At 40.7% G+C, this 15,000-nt stretch overlaps 1 protein-coding gene across 1 annotated transcript in view; it reads right to left on the bottom strand.

Annotated features, from left to right (window-relative positions):
• LOC135115881 (neo-calmodulin-like) overlaps nucleotides 1-15,000 on the bottom strand; it is a 114,609-nt gene that overhangs the window by 96,158 nt on the left and 3,451 nt on the right. The window contains exon 2 of the mRNA XM_064032975.1: nucleotides 1,355-1,732. Coding sequence (XP_063889045.1) covers nucleotides 1,355-1,387 — 33 coding nt within the window. The 5' untranslated portion in view covers nucleotides 1,388-1,732. The remainder of the gene's footprint in view (nucleotides 1-1,354; nucleotides 1,733-15,000) is intronic.

The following is a 15,000-nucleotide window of genomic DNA, read 5'->3' as shown; positions in this document are numbered from 1 at the left end:
GAGAGAGAGAGAGAGAGAGAGAGAGAGAGAGAGAGAGAGAGAGAGAGAGAGAGAGAGAGAGAGAGAGAGAGAGAGAGACGCAGGATCGCCGTCACATGTTCCACAATAAATTTCGATCCTTGACGCTAAAAATCCCTCGGGAACATGACTTATGGATCGGCCTGCCTCGTTTTGCCGTCTGGTGGTGGTGGTGGTGGTGGTGGTGGTTGTGGTGGTGTTAAGGTTACGTGGTTTATGGAAGTATTTGTATCCATTTTTTTTCTTTTTTTTTTTTTTTTACTTTCTCAGACAACAGGAGTCAAAATGATAACTGGGTAAGTAAGCAAAGAAAATTTCGTATAATACTAACAGTAATAATATTAATAACACCTGCAACATCAAAAACAATCAAAGCACATTAAAAAAAAAAATGAAAAAAAGAAAAAGGACGGGTATTCTGAAACGAGTCAGTTCTTCATCTCGACTTCTTTCAATACGCTCTACAGGAAGCTACAAGTTTTCGAGGTATTTTCATGATGACAGTGATAGTTTAATAAAGATTCCACAGCAGCTAATAAGAGAGAGAGAGAGAGAAAGAGAGAGAGAGAGAGGAGAGAGAGAGAGAGAGAGAGGAGAGAGAGAGAGAGAGAGAGAGAGGAGAGAGAGAGAGAGAGAGAGAGAGAGAGACATCTATGAGAACTCTACTAATCTCTGTGGCCTTTGAAAATAGTCCTGATGGGAGAAAATGTTTCATAATACTGGCTACAGATGGAGGTGAGGTGGGTGTGAATAGTGGGTAGGAGGTGGGGTGCTTAGTGGTGCATGTTGGTGAGGGGAGAGGTGTTCATGACGGCAATGCAGAGCTACACGCCAACATGCCATCACGGTCCCCTCACACTTCACACACTCAATTACTGCATCATCTCGGTCACTGCTCATCACCATTACATTCCCAATAATTCTTGTTTATTTCTTCGTCGAGGCGTTAATAGCGAGGAACTCTCCTAACAGATGATACGTATAAACTGCAATTATTATCATGAACTAGCTATTAGAGTCATTACGGTTTATTATTAATTATAAGTATGATAAACTGCAATGTATGTAATATTCAGTGTATGAGCGAGTAACGTGATAACTCTTGATACTTAATTCCCGGCAAAACAAGAGCCGTAACCTGGCGCGCCCATTTTCCTTCACGGAGCACGAGAGAAAACTAGACTTTCATGGTACACTGCACTAAACTGCCCCACTCCGCCAACGCCACACCAAGGAGCGTTTACATGATCAATAGCACACGACACATAGTACACACAGCGGTAACACAACAGCACATGCTCGGATACAAACAGTTAACGTGTGTATTGTGTCTTACCCGCATATTTGAAGCTACAATGGCGGCCTTCATGGTGGTGGCTTTGTGGTCCCCCTCAAGGCAAAGCAGGGACTAAAAGGCGAAGAGGCAAGTGGTCCTGGTTGTGGTGACTGTTGTAGAAATTGTGGTTGTTGCTGCACTAATAGTTGTAGTAGTTGTAGTTGTGGTAGTAGTAGAAGTTGTAGTAGTAGTAGTTGTTGATGTAGTAAAAGTGATGGACGGGAGTGTTTTGTACGTTGAAGTGACTAAATGAAGAGCTACATTTCTCTCTTCTTTTGATGTTGCTTTATTTTGAGATCTGCTCACTTACACACTTCCAGTCTCGCGGCACTAATTAGGCGCATCACTAGAACTGCCTGACTACAATTTGATTTTCATCTGTGGAACAAACGTAAAAAAAAAAGGGCTTTAGTTGGTCTATTTCCCTCTTTATAAACAATTCCATGATAACGTGTCTTTCGATGTTTTTCAGTAATGTTCTCCCCTTATAAAACTACAGTCCGTTTTGCAATATTAAGACGGAGACATGAGATAGAGAACAGAGATGGGGCATGTACTCGAAACACGTTGAAATAAATAAAAGAAACCAAGCAAGAAAGAAATATATCTACATCAACTCCAAGACTTATTCATTTACTTATTTTATTGATTTTAGTGACTTATTAAATTTTTCATTGTTGCAGCACCAATGTCTAATCAATCAATCAATCAAATCAACAAAACAAAAGAAAAGAAGCGATGTACACGAGAAGCTCCATAACTCGACCTGTCTTACCAACACTTCTAGCTCTCGAAAAGAAAAGGACTTGCAAAATATCAATACCAAACAATCTAGTAGGACTTATTTAACCAGCTGACACACTCCCAATTACACGGAGACCTGAAAACTACGTAGTCAAGGTCAGAAGCCAAGTTAAAATACCACACTCACTTCAACTGCTTTTTTTCTTCTTTTTTTCTTTTAGTTATCCCTAAATCTTAATTCTCACCTGCCAATAATCTAACAGCTGCGAGGTCTTGTAAGGAGACTCAGCAGATAAGAGGAATTCGGAAAAAAAAAACACGGAACATAGTGGAAGGGAGAGTAAAGTGTTATGACTTTTGACCACCAGTGTACACGAGCATCTAAAAATCTTATAACAAGACGGTCAGCTTATCAGAGGATTCAATATTCGTGAAAACACAAAACACAGGAAGAGAGAGTATAAAGTTACCAGACTTCTGACCACTAGTGTACATATAAGGGTATCTAGAAATACATAAGCCATACTAAACTTTCCACCACTGTATATAATTGTATTACCCGCAAGACCATCCTTTCGTTTTCTATTCGCAAATCACCCATTACTGCCACACGCACATACACACACATCCCCATTCCCACTAATTAATTACACACGTCTCACTTTCACCCCCATCTCTCCACTACCTCCCCAATAAACTAGCCTTTACTCCCTCCCCTTCCTTCCCTTGTTAGGGCTCTCCAGACACCTCCTATCACCATCACCCTCCTCCTCCTTCTTCCCCTCCTCCTCTTCTTCCCCTCCCCCTCGGCTCCCATATCCAATAAAAAACGGAGTCGTATTCTGATGCCATCATTAGCATCCATAAGTGAGACTCCTGGGCGCAGTAAGGAGGGAGACTGTTACCGACACGCAACGAGAGAGAGAGAGAGAGAGAGAGAGAGAGAGAGAGAGAGAGAGAGAGAGAGAGAGAGAGAGAGAGAGGGGGGGGGGGGTTTATGGTATTAGCGCATGATATGACGATAATTATGATAAATGGTTAGTGAGGTAAAAGCAAGAATGGGAGGAGGAGGAGGAGGAGGAGGAGGAGGAGGAGGATTACAAAGGATCAACAAAGGAAGAAAAAACAGCAGCAGGCCTACTGGATATTACTTGGCTGTTTGCAGACTACTCTATCTGAACTAATGTGAAAGAATAAGGATAGTAAAGACGAAGGCTCCTCCCCATCCACCACTCCTTCCAGCCTAAGCTGGCAGGAAATGAAGAAAAAAAAAACATACAATATAGGAAAAATTCTATGAAAATTCTGATGAGGATCGAGAAGAGTAAAATATCACTATCACTACAACTAAAAATAGTGGGAAAGAGTCGACTACCATCGGCAGGCCGAGAAAGTGAATGAGGGACTCGATTCCCGTTTACTCGAGGATCAGGGGATCGCAACAAGGTATATCACCAGTCAGGCGGCACTGCCAGCCAACCCCCCCGCCCCCCCACACCACAGTCTAAGTTATAAACTATGTGAAGTGAACATCAACGGCAAAAATCTACTTTTCGCAAAACCAAACTTCTAGAACAATGGATAATATCTCAGTTACGGACTACAGTCTAAATACTTGTCCAATCTGTTCTTGAAGGCTGTAACTGTTTTACGATCAACGACACCAGAGAGAAGAGAGTTCCAAAACATTAACAACACGATTAAAAAGAAATGTTTTGAATCATTTGATAAGAATCTTTTACAAATTATTTTGAAACTGTTCCGCCATCTTGTTACATTTAACCAGTCAACTGTAAAATAATCATCTGCATTAATTTTATCGAATCCTTTGAATATCTTGAAAAACTTCAATCAGATCACCTCGCATTTTTACACTTTGAGGGATTAAAGAGATGAAGTTCCTTAATCCTTTCTTCATATGTGTTTCTAAGCCTCGGAATAATATTTGTTACTCTACGTTGAACTCTTCCCAGCTTTTCAATGTCTTTTCTGTAATATCGGGACCAAAATTGTAAGTAGTATTCAAGATGGAGTCTGACTAACGAATTATAAGGTTTCAATATTACTTTTTATGATTTGTTTTCGAAAACACGTCCAATAAAGCCTACCAGTTTGTCAGCTGTCTTGACCGCCTGAGAGCAGTGCTGGCCGGGTTTTAAATCGCTCCTTATTAAGACTCCGATATCTTTTTCTTATTTACTGCGGGAAGCTGTCGGCCATTCATCAAATACCGGAACTGATTGCTGTTGCTTCCGATGTGCAATACTTTACATTTGTCGATGTTGAACTTCATTTCCCACTTACTGGCCCAGCAAGTCAATCGATCTAATTCTGACTAAAGTGTTTCTCTGTCTGGTGTCGTAGTTACTTTACAAGCAATTTTCGCATCATCGGCAAATTTCGATACTTTGCACGTGAGGCCATCGTCAATGTCATTTACATATATTAAAAAATAGAACAGGACCAAGCACAGATCCCTGGGGTACGCCACTTTTTTACATCAAAGGTGAAGGAGGAGGAGGAGAAGGAGGAGGAGGAGGAGGAGAAGGAGGAGGAGGAGGAGGAGGAGGAGGAGGAGGAGGAAGACGTAACAAAAAAAACATTAGTAGAACGCCAAAATTATGATAAAAATATCATCACAATGATTTAAAACTTCTTGGTAATAGCCCTCTCTCTCTCTCTCTCTCTCTCTCTCTCTCTCTCTCTCTCTCTCTCTCTCTCTCTCTCTCTCTCTCAGGGCCGGCTTTGTTCCCTCTCATTACCTCGCTTCCTGCCCAAAACAAGATTACCATATAGAAGATGATGTTCGTGACAAATTGAGAGAGAGAGAGAGAGAGAGAGAGAGAGAGAGAGAGAGAGAGAGAGAGAGAGAGAGAGAGAGAGAGAGAGAGAGAGAGAGAGAGTTACACTAACCAAAACAACCATAAAATAATAGCAAACAAAATGCATGAAAAAAAAAAAATGAAGACAAAATAAGTAAGCTATCCTAGTAAACGTGAAAGAAAACGGGATGTCCTTGCCGCTTTCTGATTGGTGAACGTGCCCGCCAATGGAGCCGCCGGGTAAAAATGGCCGTCCTTTGTTTGTCGTAAATATTGGGCGGGAAAACGGGGAGACAAACAAGGTGATGGGAAAAAATAATGACAAAATTAAGAGCAAACATTATATTGAAATTAAAACCTATTGGAAGAGTTAATGGGTTTCTTTTTTTCTTTGTTTCTTCTTTATAATATCCTTGTTGTTCTTTCTGTAGTATTTCCTTTTATTTTCTCCTTTCCTTCTTCTTTTTGTCATTATTCTTTATTTCTTTTTACCTTCAGTTTTACATCTTTACATTTTCTACATTAACTTTTTTACCACATTTCCATCTATTCCCTTCTTTTTCTTCTTCTTCTTCCTCCTCCTCCTCTTGCTTTTCGCTCCCTGTCGTTTCCATCGTCGTCCTCCTCCTCCTCCTCCTCTACTTCGTTTTTCATCCAGGTATCTCAGCTTTACCTCTTCACCACCATCTTCTCTTCCCCCTCGTCTTCCATGACCCCTTATACTGACAAGGATCTCCTCCTCCTCCTCTTCTCCCCTCTCATCCACATCCTCCTCTTCTTGTGAAAGCCAATAAACAAGTCTTATTTTTAATATGATTCAAAAATTCTCTCTCTCTCTCTCTCTCTCTCTCTCTCTCTCTCTCTCTCTCTCTCTAGTCTTTGGCTGTTTTATGTACAAGCTGATACGGAGAAAGAGAGAGAGAGAGAGAGAGAGAGAGAGAGAGAGAGAGAGAGAGAGAGAGAGAGAGAGAGAGAGAGAGAGAGAGAGAGTGACAGCCTGTGCTGTCTATATTTTCCTCTCATATAATCACATGCAAATTTTCTCACCTTTTTCCTTTTTCCTTTTTAATATGGGAAATATTTTTCTCGAAAATTTTCCCCATAAAGAACATTCTTCCTTCTCTCCTTCCTCTGCTGACAAGGGTTCTCGTCGCCGTACTCCTCCTCCTCCTCCTCCTCCTCTTTCTTCTTCTCCTGCTCTTCCTCTTATTATATCTCGCATTTTCTTCTTTGTCAGGCCATTTTTTCTCTCGTTTTTTTCCTCCTCGTTGTCTTTCTCAATAGGTAAGACTCTTCTTCCTCTTCCTCCTGCTCCATTTTTCCTTTCTTCTTCCTTCTCCACTATCATTCTCATATTTCTTATTCTATACTTTCTCCGTTTCGTCTTCAGCCTCCTCCTCCTCCTCCTCCTTCTCGTCTCCTTCTCCTTCTCCCACTTTCCATTCCCTTCCTCCTCTATTCCATCTCCTCAAATGTTTCTCTTCGTATTCAGTTTCGTTCTTGTGTTCTTCCTCCTCCTCCTCCTCTTCCTCCTCCTCCTTCACCATTTGCTTTCGGGCACGTCCTCCTACTCCTTCTTATCTCTTCCTCCTCCTTTCTGTTTTCCTTTTATCTCTCCTCTTATCTGCACGTACTTCTCCTCCACTTCGTTCTTGTCTCCAGTCTCTTTCTTCTTTCATTCATTTTGTCCTCATTTTCATATTCCTTCTCACCTCTTTCTCTTCCTCCTGCTCCTTCCTAGCCTTTCTTCTCATGAATTCGCCAAATCATCCGTGTCTATCATTCTTCCTTTTGTCCTAGTCCTCCTCCTATTCATTTTCCTCTTCCTCCTCCTCCTCCTTCAGGTAGCAACGCAGGTGTTTCCGGAATCTCATCGCTCTGATCAAACGTCAGCCGCTACATATTCTCACAAACACTTCTTCTTTTGTCCCCGACGTACCATTAAACTGATACTCTCTCTCTCTCTCTCTCTCTCTCTCTCTCTCTCTCTCTCTCTCTCTCTCTCTCTCTCTCTTACTGTCTCCATTTTCCGTCTTATTTTCTGGTGTGCTAATAGTGTTACTGTTTTTTTTTTATTTTCCTTGTTTTTATGATCTTCTTTTTCGTTATTATAATTATTTTTTTTTGTGTGGTTGTTTGAAGTTGGTGAAGAATGTTGGGTTTGTTTTATCGTTTTGTTTTTATTCCTTTTCGTTGTTTGTTGTTTGTTACCTTGAAGTTTACACATATGAAGGTTACGCTCCACACACGCGCGCACACACACACACACACACACACACACACACACACACACACACACACACACACACACACACACACACACACACACACACACACACCGGTACAAAAAAAAAAGAGAAAAAAGAAAAGAAAAAAAAACACGCACCAATGGACACACACACACACACACACACACACACACACACGGGCGCTCCCTCTCTCGTCCACTTCATGCCCGGGCGAGTTGAGAGAGAGAGAGAGAGAGAGAGAGAGAGAGAGAGAGAGAGAGAGAGAGAGAGAGAGAGAGAGAGAGAGAGAGAGAGAGAGAGAGAGAGAGTGGAGGGGGAGAAGAGGGATGAGGGGTTGCCATGGCGACGACCTGACGACAGAACTTGCCTGTCAGCACCACTCAGGAGAGAGAGAGAGAGAGAGAGAGAGAGAGAGAGAGAGAGAGAGAGAGAGAGAGAGAGAGAGAGAGAGAGAGAGAGAGAGAGAGAGAGAATGGTCTGAGAGACAGACCGACAAACGAACATAAAAACAAGAAAGAGACAGAGACACACAGACGGAGATAAAAGACGGGAAGACAAACAAGCAGGAACAAACAAACAAACAAACAAACACACACACACACACACACACACACACACACACACACACACACACACACATGGATAAAAAAAAAATAAGACAGGCAAACCAAAACAGACGGAAATAGACGATACAGACAAAAGAAGGAAAGGAAACTAGGGTACCGGGAGTTTTAGAGACGTTCAAACAAATAAAGAAAAAGAAAAAGAAAAAAGAACGAAAAAAATGAAATGAAAGCAAAAAGAGCGAAAGAAAGAAAAAGAAAAGTTTCCCATAGACACAAGAGCAAGTGGTGAAACATACACACCAAGAAATGAAATATGAGAGAGAGAGAGAGAGAGAGAGAGAGAGAGAGAGAGAGAGAGAGAGAGAGAGAGAGAGAGAGAGAGAGAGAGAGAGAGAGAGAGAGAGGCGGGACAGACAGTCTTCCCTTCCATTACTCTCTCTCTCTCTCTCTCTCTCTCTCTCTCTCTCTCTCTCTCTCTCTCTCTCTCTCTCTCTCTATCCTGCTGGAAACACAACCTGTTGCCTCACGCACCTTCCCGGAAGACGTGCCCTCACCTTCGTCAGGAGAAAATAAGCATAATCTGGCGCGTGCGAGAGAGAGAGAGAGAGAGAGAGAGAGAGAGAGAGAGAGAGAGAGAGAGAGAGAGAGAGAGAGAGAGAGAGAGAGAGAGAGAGCTGCACTGAGGGGAAAAATGATTAAAAGGGTGGTGGTGTAATTTAGTCTTTTCAAGGTGTTTAACGACACATCTTAATTAACTACTGAATTAAAGGGAGTTAAGTAATCCACTCCCGACTGTCCCCTCCTCTCTCTCTCTCTCTCTCTCTCTCTCTCTCTCTCTGTAAAAGTCGGAAAATAAAGGAAATTGTAAAAGTGTGTGTGTGTGTGTGTGTGTGTGTGTGTGTGTGTGTGAAAGCAGAAAGGAAAAATGAGAGGAAAGGAAATGACGGGGGTTAACTTTTTTAATTTCAGAACTCTCCTTCGCGGCTCATGAGAGAAGTCATTTCAAGAAAGCGATTACTCCACACCTTAGCCTCATGAACGTGCTCTCCTTTGTGCCTCTTTTATTCCTCGTGTTCCATCTCCCTCATTCGTATAGTACTCTTCTCGTTTTTCTCTCATTTTACTTCCTTTTCTTAATTTTCTTGTTCTTTTATTTCTTTCCTTGTTTTCTTCGTTCTTATAGTACTATTTTTGCTGTTTTACTTTCCTTTCTTATTTTGTCTTCCATCTCCTTCATTCGTACAGTACTCTACTTGTTTTTCTCTCATTTTTCTTCCTTTTCTTACTTTTCTTGTTCTTCTTTTATTTCTTTTTCTTGTTTTCTTCATTCTCATAGAACTGTTTTTGCTGTTTTACTTTCCTTTCTTATTATTTTCTTGTTCTTTTCTTTTCTTCATTCTTAAAGTAATCTTCATTTTCTTTTACTTCCTTTCCTTACTTTTCTTGGTCCTTTTTTTTTTTTTCTCGGTCGTCTTCATTTACTTCATCGTCCTTGTTCTTAGCTTATTTCTTCTCCCATCTTCTCTCTGTCTACCTATTTTTATCCTCTTCTCTTCCCCCATTCTCTTTCTTACCCTTGTCTTCCTAATACATCTCCTCGCTTTCGTCCTTTTCCTCCTCCTTCTCTTTGTTCTATTTATCTTTTCTTACTCCACTTTCTCCTCCTCCTTCTCTTTGTTTTCCTTGCTATCGATCCTTCACCCAGTTCTTTTTTCTGTTTTTTTTTTCATCTGCCTCTCCTTTCTCTTTTATTTGCTTCCATTAGTTCTGCTCTCCTCTCTTTCTTCATTACCTTCCCCCTTTTCAATTTGCTCCTCTCCTAACTCTGTGTTTCTTTTCCCCACTTTTCACTTTTTTTGCTCTTTGTATCCTCCTGCTTTCCTTTATTCCTTATTTGTCTCTTGTCATGGGTGGTGTTCCTCAAAGGGTTAGTTTTCGCCTCTGTCCTTGGGAATTTACATAAAGGTCGGGATGTATCTGGGGAGTCAAGGGAGGAAAGAAGTGATGGGAGGTTTTGTCAATTCTTTGTCTATTTCGTTATTGGTTTGGTTTCCTGTTTGTTTACTTGTTTGTTTGTCTAGCTCTCCATTTATCTGTCCCTGTGTTTTTTTTTTTTATAGTAACAGATAAAATGTTACGTTTCAATAATAGATAAATATAAAAAAAAAACAAGATGAAAAAATAAAGGAAGATGCCGAATATCTCATAACAGTAGATCAGTAGATCCGATAGTCTCTCTCTCTCTCTCTCTCTCTCTCTCTCTCTCTCTCTCTCTCTCTCTCTCTCTCTCTCTCTCTCACCTTCCCAAGGCTCGTATTCTGAAACGCTTTGCTCTCTCACCACGACTATTTTCAAAGGTCACAGAGATGATTAGCCGGGTTCTGACGAGTATTTCTCCTGTAAATAATGTATAAATTTTATTAATCTGTCTCTAGAATAATAAACACCCTTAAGCATCTGTGTAACTCCAACAAGAGCCATTTGGAAATAGTGGGGGTGCGGCGCATACGTGTTTCAGAATATGGTCCTTAGTTTCAGCAGTGTCTCAGTTCCCGCGCCTCAGTTCCTCTGCCCACCGCCAGGCACCGCTATTTACCAACAATCGGGTCACGTGGTTCACTTTAATACCTGAACTCAGCGTTACCTTTGATGGACGCGAGTTAAAAATACTTCGCTTTCGACTCTTTTTCCTAAAGGGGAGCAATTATGTGCCTTACCTGAAGTTAATTAAGGGACTGCCTACACACTCTCAGGTGAGGTAAAAGTTGAGATAGGATTAAATATACACCATACAAGATGCTGCCTATACACACTCTGGTAAGATCAAAGTTAATCCTTTCACTGCCAGAACAGGTTTGTCATAGTCACTTAAATCTTTCCAGGCATGTTTTTTTTGTACTAGTCTCTAAAATACTTATATAACCTAAAGGAAGTCAAAGTTAATCTCACTCCCTCTTTTTTTCCCCAATACAAAACTTTTCTCTCTTTCTGTGAATGTCAACAAAGACCACAACAGTACAAGGGTTAGGGCACTACTAAATAATACCAGAGGAAGCAGGTGATAGAGCTAAGCATTAAAACGAGCTATAAGTCCCAAATATCAACTAACCTCATGAACAACCTAACCTAAAAAAATAAATAAATAAATAATAAATAAATAAAAATAAATAAAAAAACCCATAAATAAATAAATAAAAATAATAAATAAATAAAATAAAAGAATAAATAAGGTATAAAAAACGTGACATAACTCGCATATATCAACTACAATAATGCAAAAAAAAAAAAAATCGAAGAGAAAAATAAATTAACACATACATTAACCTTAACATCAAAACGAATTATCACATTTTTTTCCCCCGAAAGTAGACGCAAAATGGAAAAAATGAACCCAAAAACGAACAAATTACCGAACACATCATACATCAACCTTACACTGAAGTGGAAGAATTTTTTAAGAGTAAGAAAAAAAAAAAAAAAATCTGAAGCAATCTTTAAGGACAGACGAGGCTTTTTAGATGCTTAGGTTCCTTTCAGAAGAGTTAAGTGGCGACCTCTTAGTCAGGCGAGGGGCGAGGTGGAGGCGAGGGCTGCAGGGGGGAGGGAGGGACGAGGAGGATATGAGAGGAAGGCAAGAGGGACAGGGAATGAGAGCGGAGTAATTAGGGATGGTTGGGGAGATTCTGAGACGAGAGGGTGTGTGTGTGTGTGTGTGTGTGTGTGTGTGTGTGTGTGTGTGTCTTCGTACACTACGCAAAACTAAATATAAAACAAAAATACAGCAAATCATCAAAAGAAAAATAACAGAGCATAAAACATCCCATGAATGCAAAGTTGAATGGTCAAGTTTGTCATGCATTTAAATATGAACGTACAAACAAACGTACTTTTGTTCATGTATAAATTTTCAAAACACGAAAAAGGGAATCAAAAATTTCGTCAGTGAAGTTCAATCCGACACATACTATGAAAATAAAAATAAAATAAATTAGTCAATAAATGATTAAATAAGCACACACACACACACACACACACACACACACACACACACACACACACACACACATATACACACACACAAAGTATAAATAAGCAAAGAATTTAATGCATGGAAGTAAAGTAAGAAAAATAAGTTCAAAAATAGATAGAAAAAAAATATGATTACTGAAGAATTTTAAAGAATAGATAAAGAAACAAAAGAACAACAAAGTGGTCTTCCAATTTCCTTCGTTTCCCTAAAAACTTCCAAACTTTTTTTTCTCTTCTTTATCCTTCCTGTTTTATTTTTTTGTCTTTCCTTCCTATTTTCATATTTCTTTTCATGTTCCTCAACATTTCACTCCTTTGTGCTTTTTCTTCCTCCTTTTATTCTTTTCTTTATTTCCCCTTTTTATGTTCTATTCTTTTCCTATCTTACTACCTTTCTGTTCTTTCTTTCATTATTCTTTTCCACCAGTTCCTCTTCTTCCCTACTTTTATTCTTTTCCTTCCTCCTTCCAGAATATATCTTTCTTTTTCTTATTTCTATTTCCGTTATTTTCTTTCTTCCTTCCTTTCCTCCCGTCCTCCGCTGAACAAACTCACATCATTGCTCTCTCTCTCTCTCTCTCTCTCTCTCTCTCTCTCTCTCTCTCTCTCTCTCTCTCTCTCTCTCTCTCTCTCCAGTTTGTCAATATTTAAAATAAGGTTTTTAATGTGTATTTTTTGTTAATTTCCGGTTCATTACGCATTTATCTTTTAATCACAATTTTTCTCTTAATTTCTTGATCAACTTGCTATTTACTCATCACCATCACCATAATCCTAGATGATGATGGAGGTGAAAGTAGTGACTATGATGGAGATAGTGGTAGTAGTAATAGCAGTAATAGTAGTAGTGAATGCTAGGTAATGATGGTGATAAGGATGGTGGTAGTAGTGGTGATAGTGGTGGTGAGGCGTAGTGGTGGTAATTATGATGAAGGTATTAGTGGTAGTGGTGAAATGTAGGGGTGGGTATTAAGATAGTTGTGGTGATGGTGGTGGTGGTGGTGGTGGTGGTGGTGGTGGTGGTGGTGGCGGCGTCACTGTCACCATACAGCCTTGCGTGTAGTGCATGAATCAATACTGACCCCTCCTCCCACTCTCTTCTCTCCCTCCCCTCTCACTCTCACTCTTTCTTTCCTCCCATCCCTCCTCTTCCTTCTCTCTCTCTCTCTTACCACCAAGCCCCCAAAGTGTAATGGTGATTGTGGTGATCGCCATGTTTATTCTAGCCCTTTATTGCTGTTGTAGTATTAGTAGTAGTAGTAGTAGTAGTAGTAGTAGTCGTGGTGGTGGTGGTGGTGGTGATGTTCATTTACAGGTGTTGATCAGAAAAGGTGATCAGGTTGACAGCAGACCCACAGGTAACGAATAATTTCAGGTGAGAAAGGTGGTATTGAGGAAGGGTGTGGCTGAGGTGCGGCGTGCTGTAGTGAGCGGCGGCGGGTGGGCGGGAGGGCGTGGCACTGGATGAGTGGGCGTGGCGGGAAGTGTGGCCACCTGATGAGAGAGAGAGAGAGAGAGAGAGAGAGAGAGAGAGAGAGAGAGAGAGAGAGAGAGAGAGAGAGAGAGAGAGAGAGAGACTGCTAGATACAATAACATATACTCGTTTGATAAAATCGCTTTACCTTAATCCCTTTCATTAATACTTATCAAATCCCTGCACCGATGACTGACTCAGGTGTGCGAGGACGGTCCAGGTAATCCTCGGCATACACTAGTGCAGTGCAAATGTCCACTACCACTTAGCTAATAAACAGATGAGGCAACTTTTAATATATCATTTCAACTCGTGATAATTATAACCTCTGTGTGTGTGTGTGTGTGTGTGTGTGTGTGTGTGTGTGTGGTAAGGCGAGGAAGGGTAACCTAAGATCCCTTGCCTTCTGATCCTCTAATCAAGGCGGGTGTGAAAAGGGGGAAGAGACGATGGATAAAAAAAGAGGGGGAAGAATATGAGAATCCACAACCTTCCTTCACCAGCCTTCCTTAGCACCTTGGCTCTGGTGGTGGTGGTGGTGGTGTCTGCTCGAATATGTAGTTTAGTTATGCAAATTGTCTCCTTTCCTTCCTTCCTTCCTTCCTCTCACTGTTCCCATCCTTCTTTCATTTCTCTCCTACGTCTCTGGTTCAAATGTTCTTTCTCCATTCATTTCTCCTTCCTTCTTCTCTTTCTTAGTTTTGTCTCTCCATATGTTTCTGTCTATTCTTTCGTTTCCTATTCCTTCTTTCATCTTTTCTACATATTATCACATTTTTCATTTTTTTCTTTATTGCTTTCCTCCCACTTCCTTTCCCTGGCCTAGTTTCATTCTCCTCTTCCTTCTCTCTTCTTATCTTCCTGAGTATATTCTTCCTGCTCCTCTCTCTCTCTCTCGTTATTCAGGTTTTCATTTTTTCAGTCCTCCTCCTTTGTTTCCTTCTCTTCCTCCTCCGTCTGGTTTCAATCTCCTGCTCCTCTTTTCTTTCATAGTGCATTTTTTATATTCGTTCTTCTTTAGTTTCCTGGACCTCCTCCTCCTCCTCCTGTTCTTCTTCCACCTCTTACTCCTCCTCCTCCCTCTCCTTTCATAATGTACTTTTTTTTATTTTCGTTTATCTTTAGTTTCCTAGTTTTCCTCCTCCTTCTGCCCCTCCTCCTTTTCTTCTTCTACTTCTTCGTATTCTTCTCCTTCCCTCCTTTCATAGTGCCCTATTCTATTTTCCCTTTTTTTAGTCTTACTTTTCCTCCTCCTCCTTCTTTCAGTGTTTTACTCATTCTTGTTCTTCTTTAATCTTTTAGTTTTCCTTCTCTTTCTTCTTATTCTCCTTTTCCTCTTCCTTTCATAGTGTCTTTCATTTATTTTCGCTCTTCTTTAGTCTTCTAGTTTCCTTCCTCCTCCTGCTCCTCCTCCTCCTCCGCCTCCCCCCTCCTTCTGCAGCTGCCGTGCCAGGGTCGAGGTGTCCCAAAGGTCTCGCAAAACGACACACAAATGCAATGCAACAGTAACTGGGTGAGAGTTCTATTAAGAATTATCCTCTCTCTCTCTCTCTCTCTTTCTCTCTCTCTGGCTTTCTGTCTCCGATTTCTCTTTTCTTTAATCTCTCTTTTTTCTCTATTTTGTTTGTTTGTTTGCTTCTTTTCTTCTTTTTTTTTGTCTGTCTTTGTTTCCTCGTGTGTGTGTGCGTGTGTCTCTCTGTCTCTGTGTCTCTCTCTCTCTCTCTCTCTCTCTCTCTCTCTCTCTCTCTCTCTCTCTCTCTCT

This window comes from Scylla paramamosain, chromosome 30 (genome assembly GCF_035594125.1).
Source record: "Scylla paramamosain isolate STU-SP2022 chromosome 30, ASM3559412v1, whole genome shotgun sequence".
In the NCBI taxonomy this organism is placed as follows: domain Eukaryota; kingdom Metazoa; phylum Arthropoda; class Malacostraca; order Decapoda; family Portunidae; genus Scylla; species Scylla paramamosain.
Note: the sequence above shows the minus strand (reverse complement) of the source record. Positions and strands in the feature narration are given on the sequence as shown.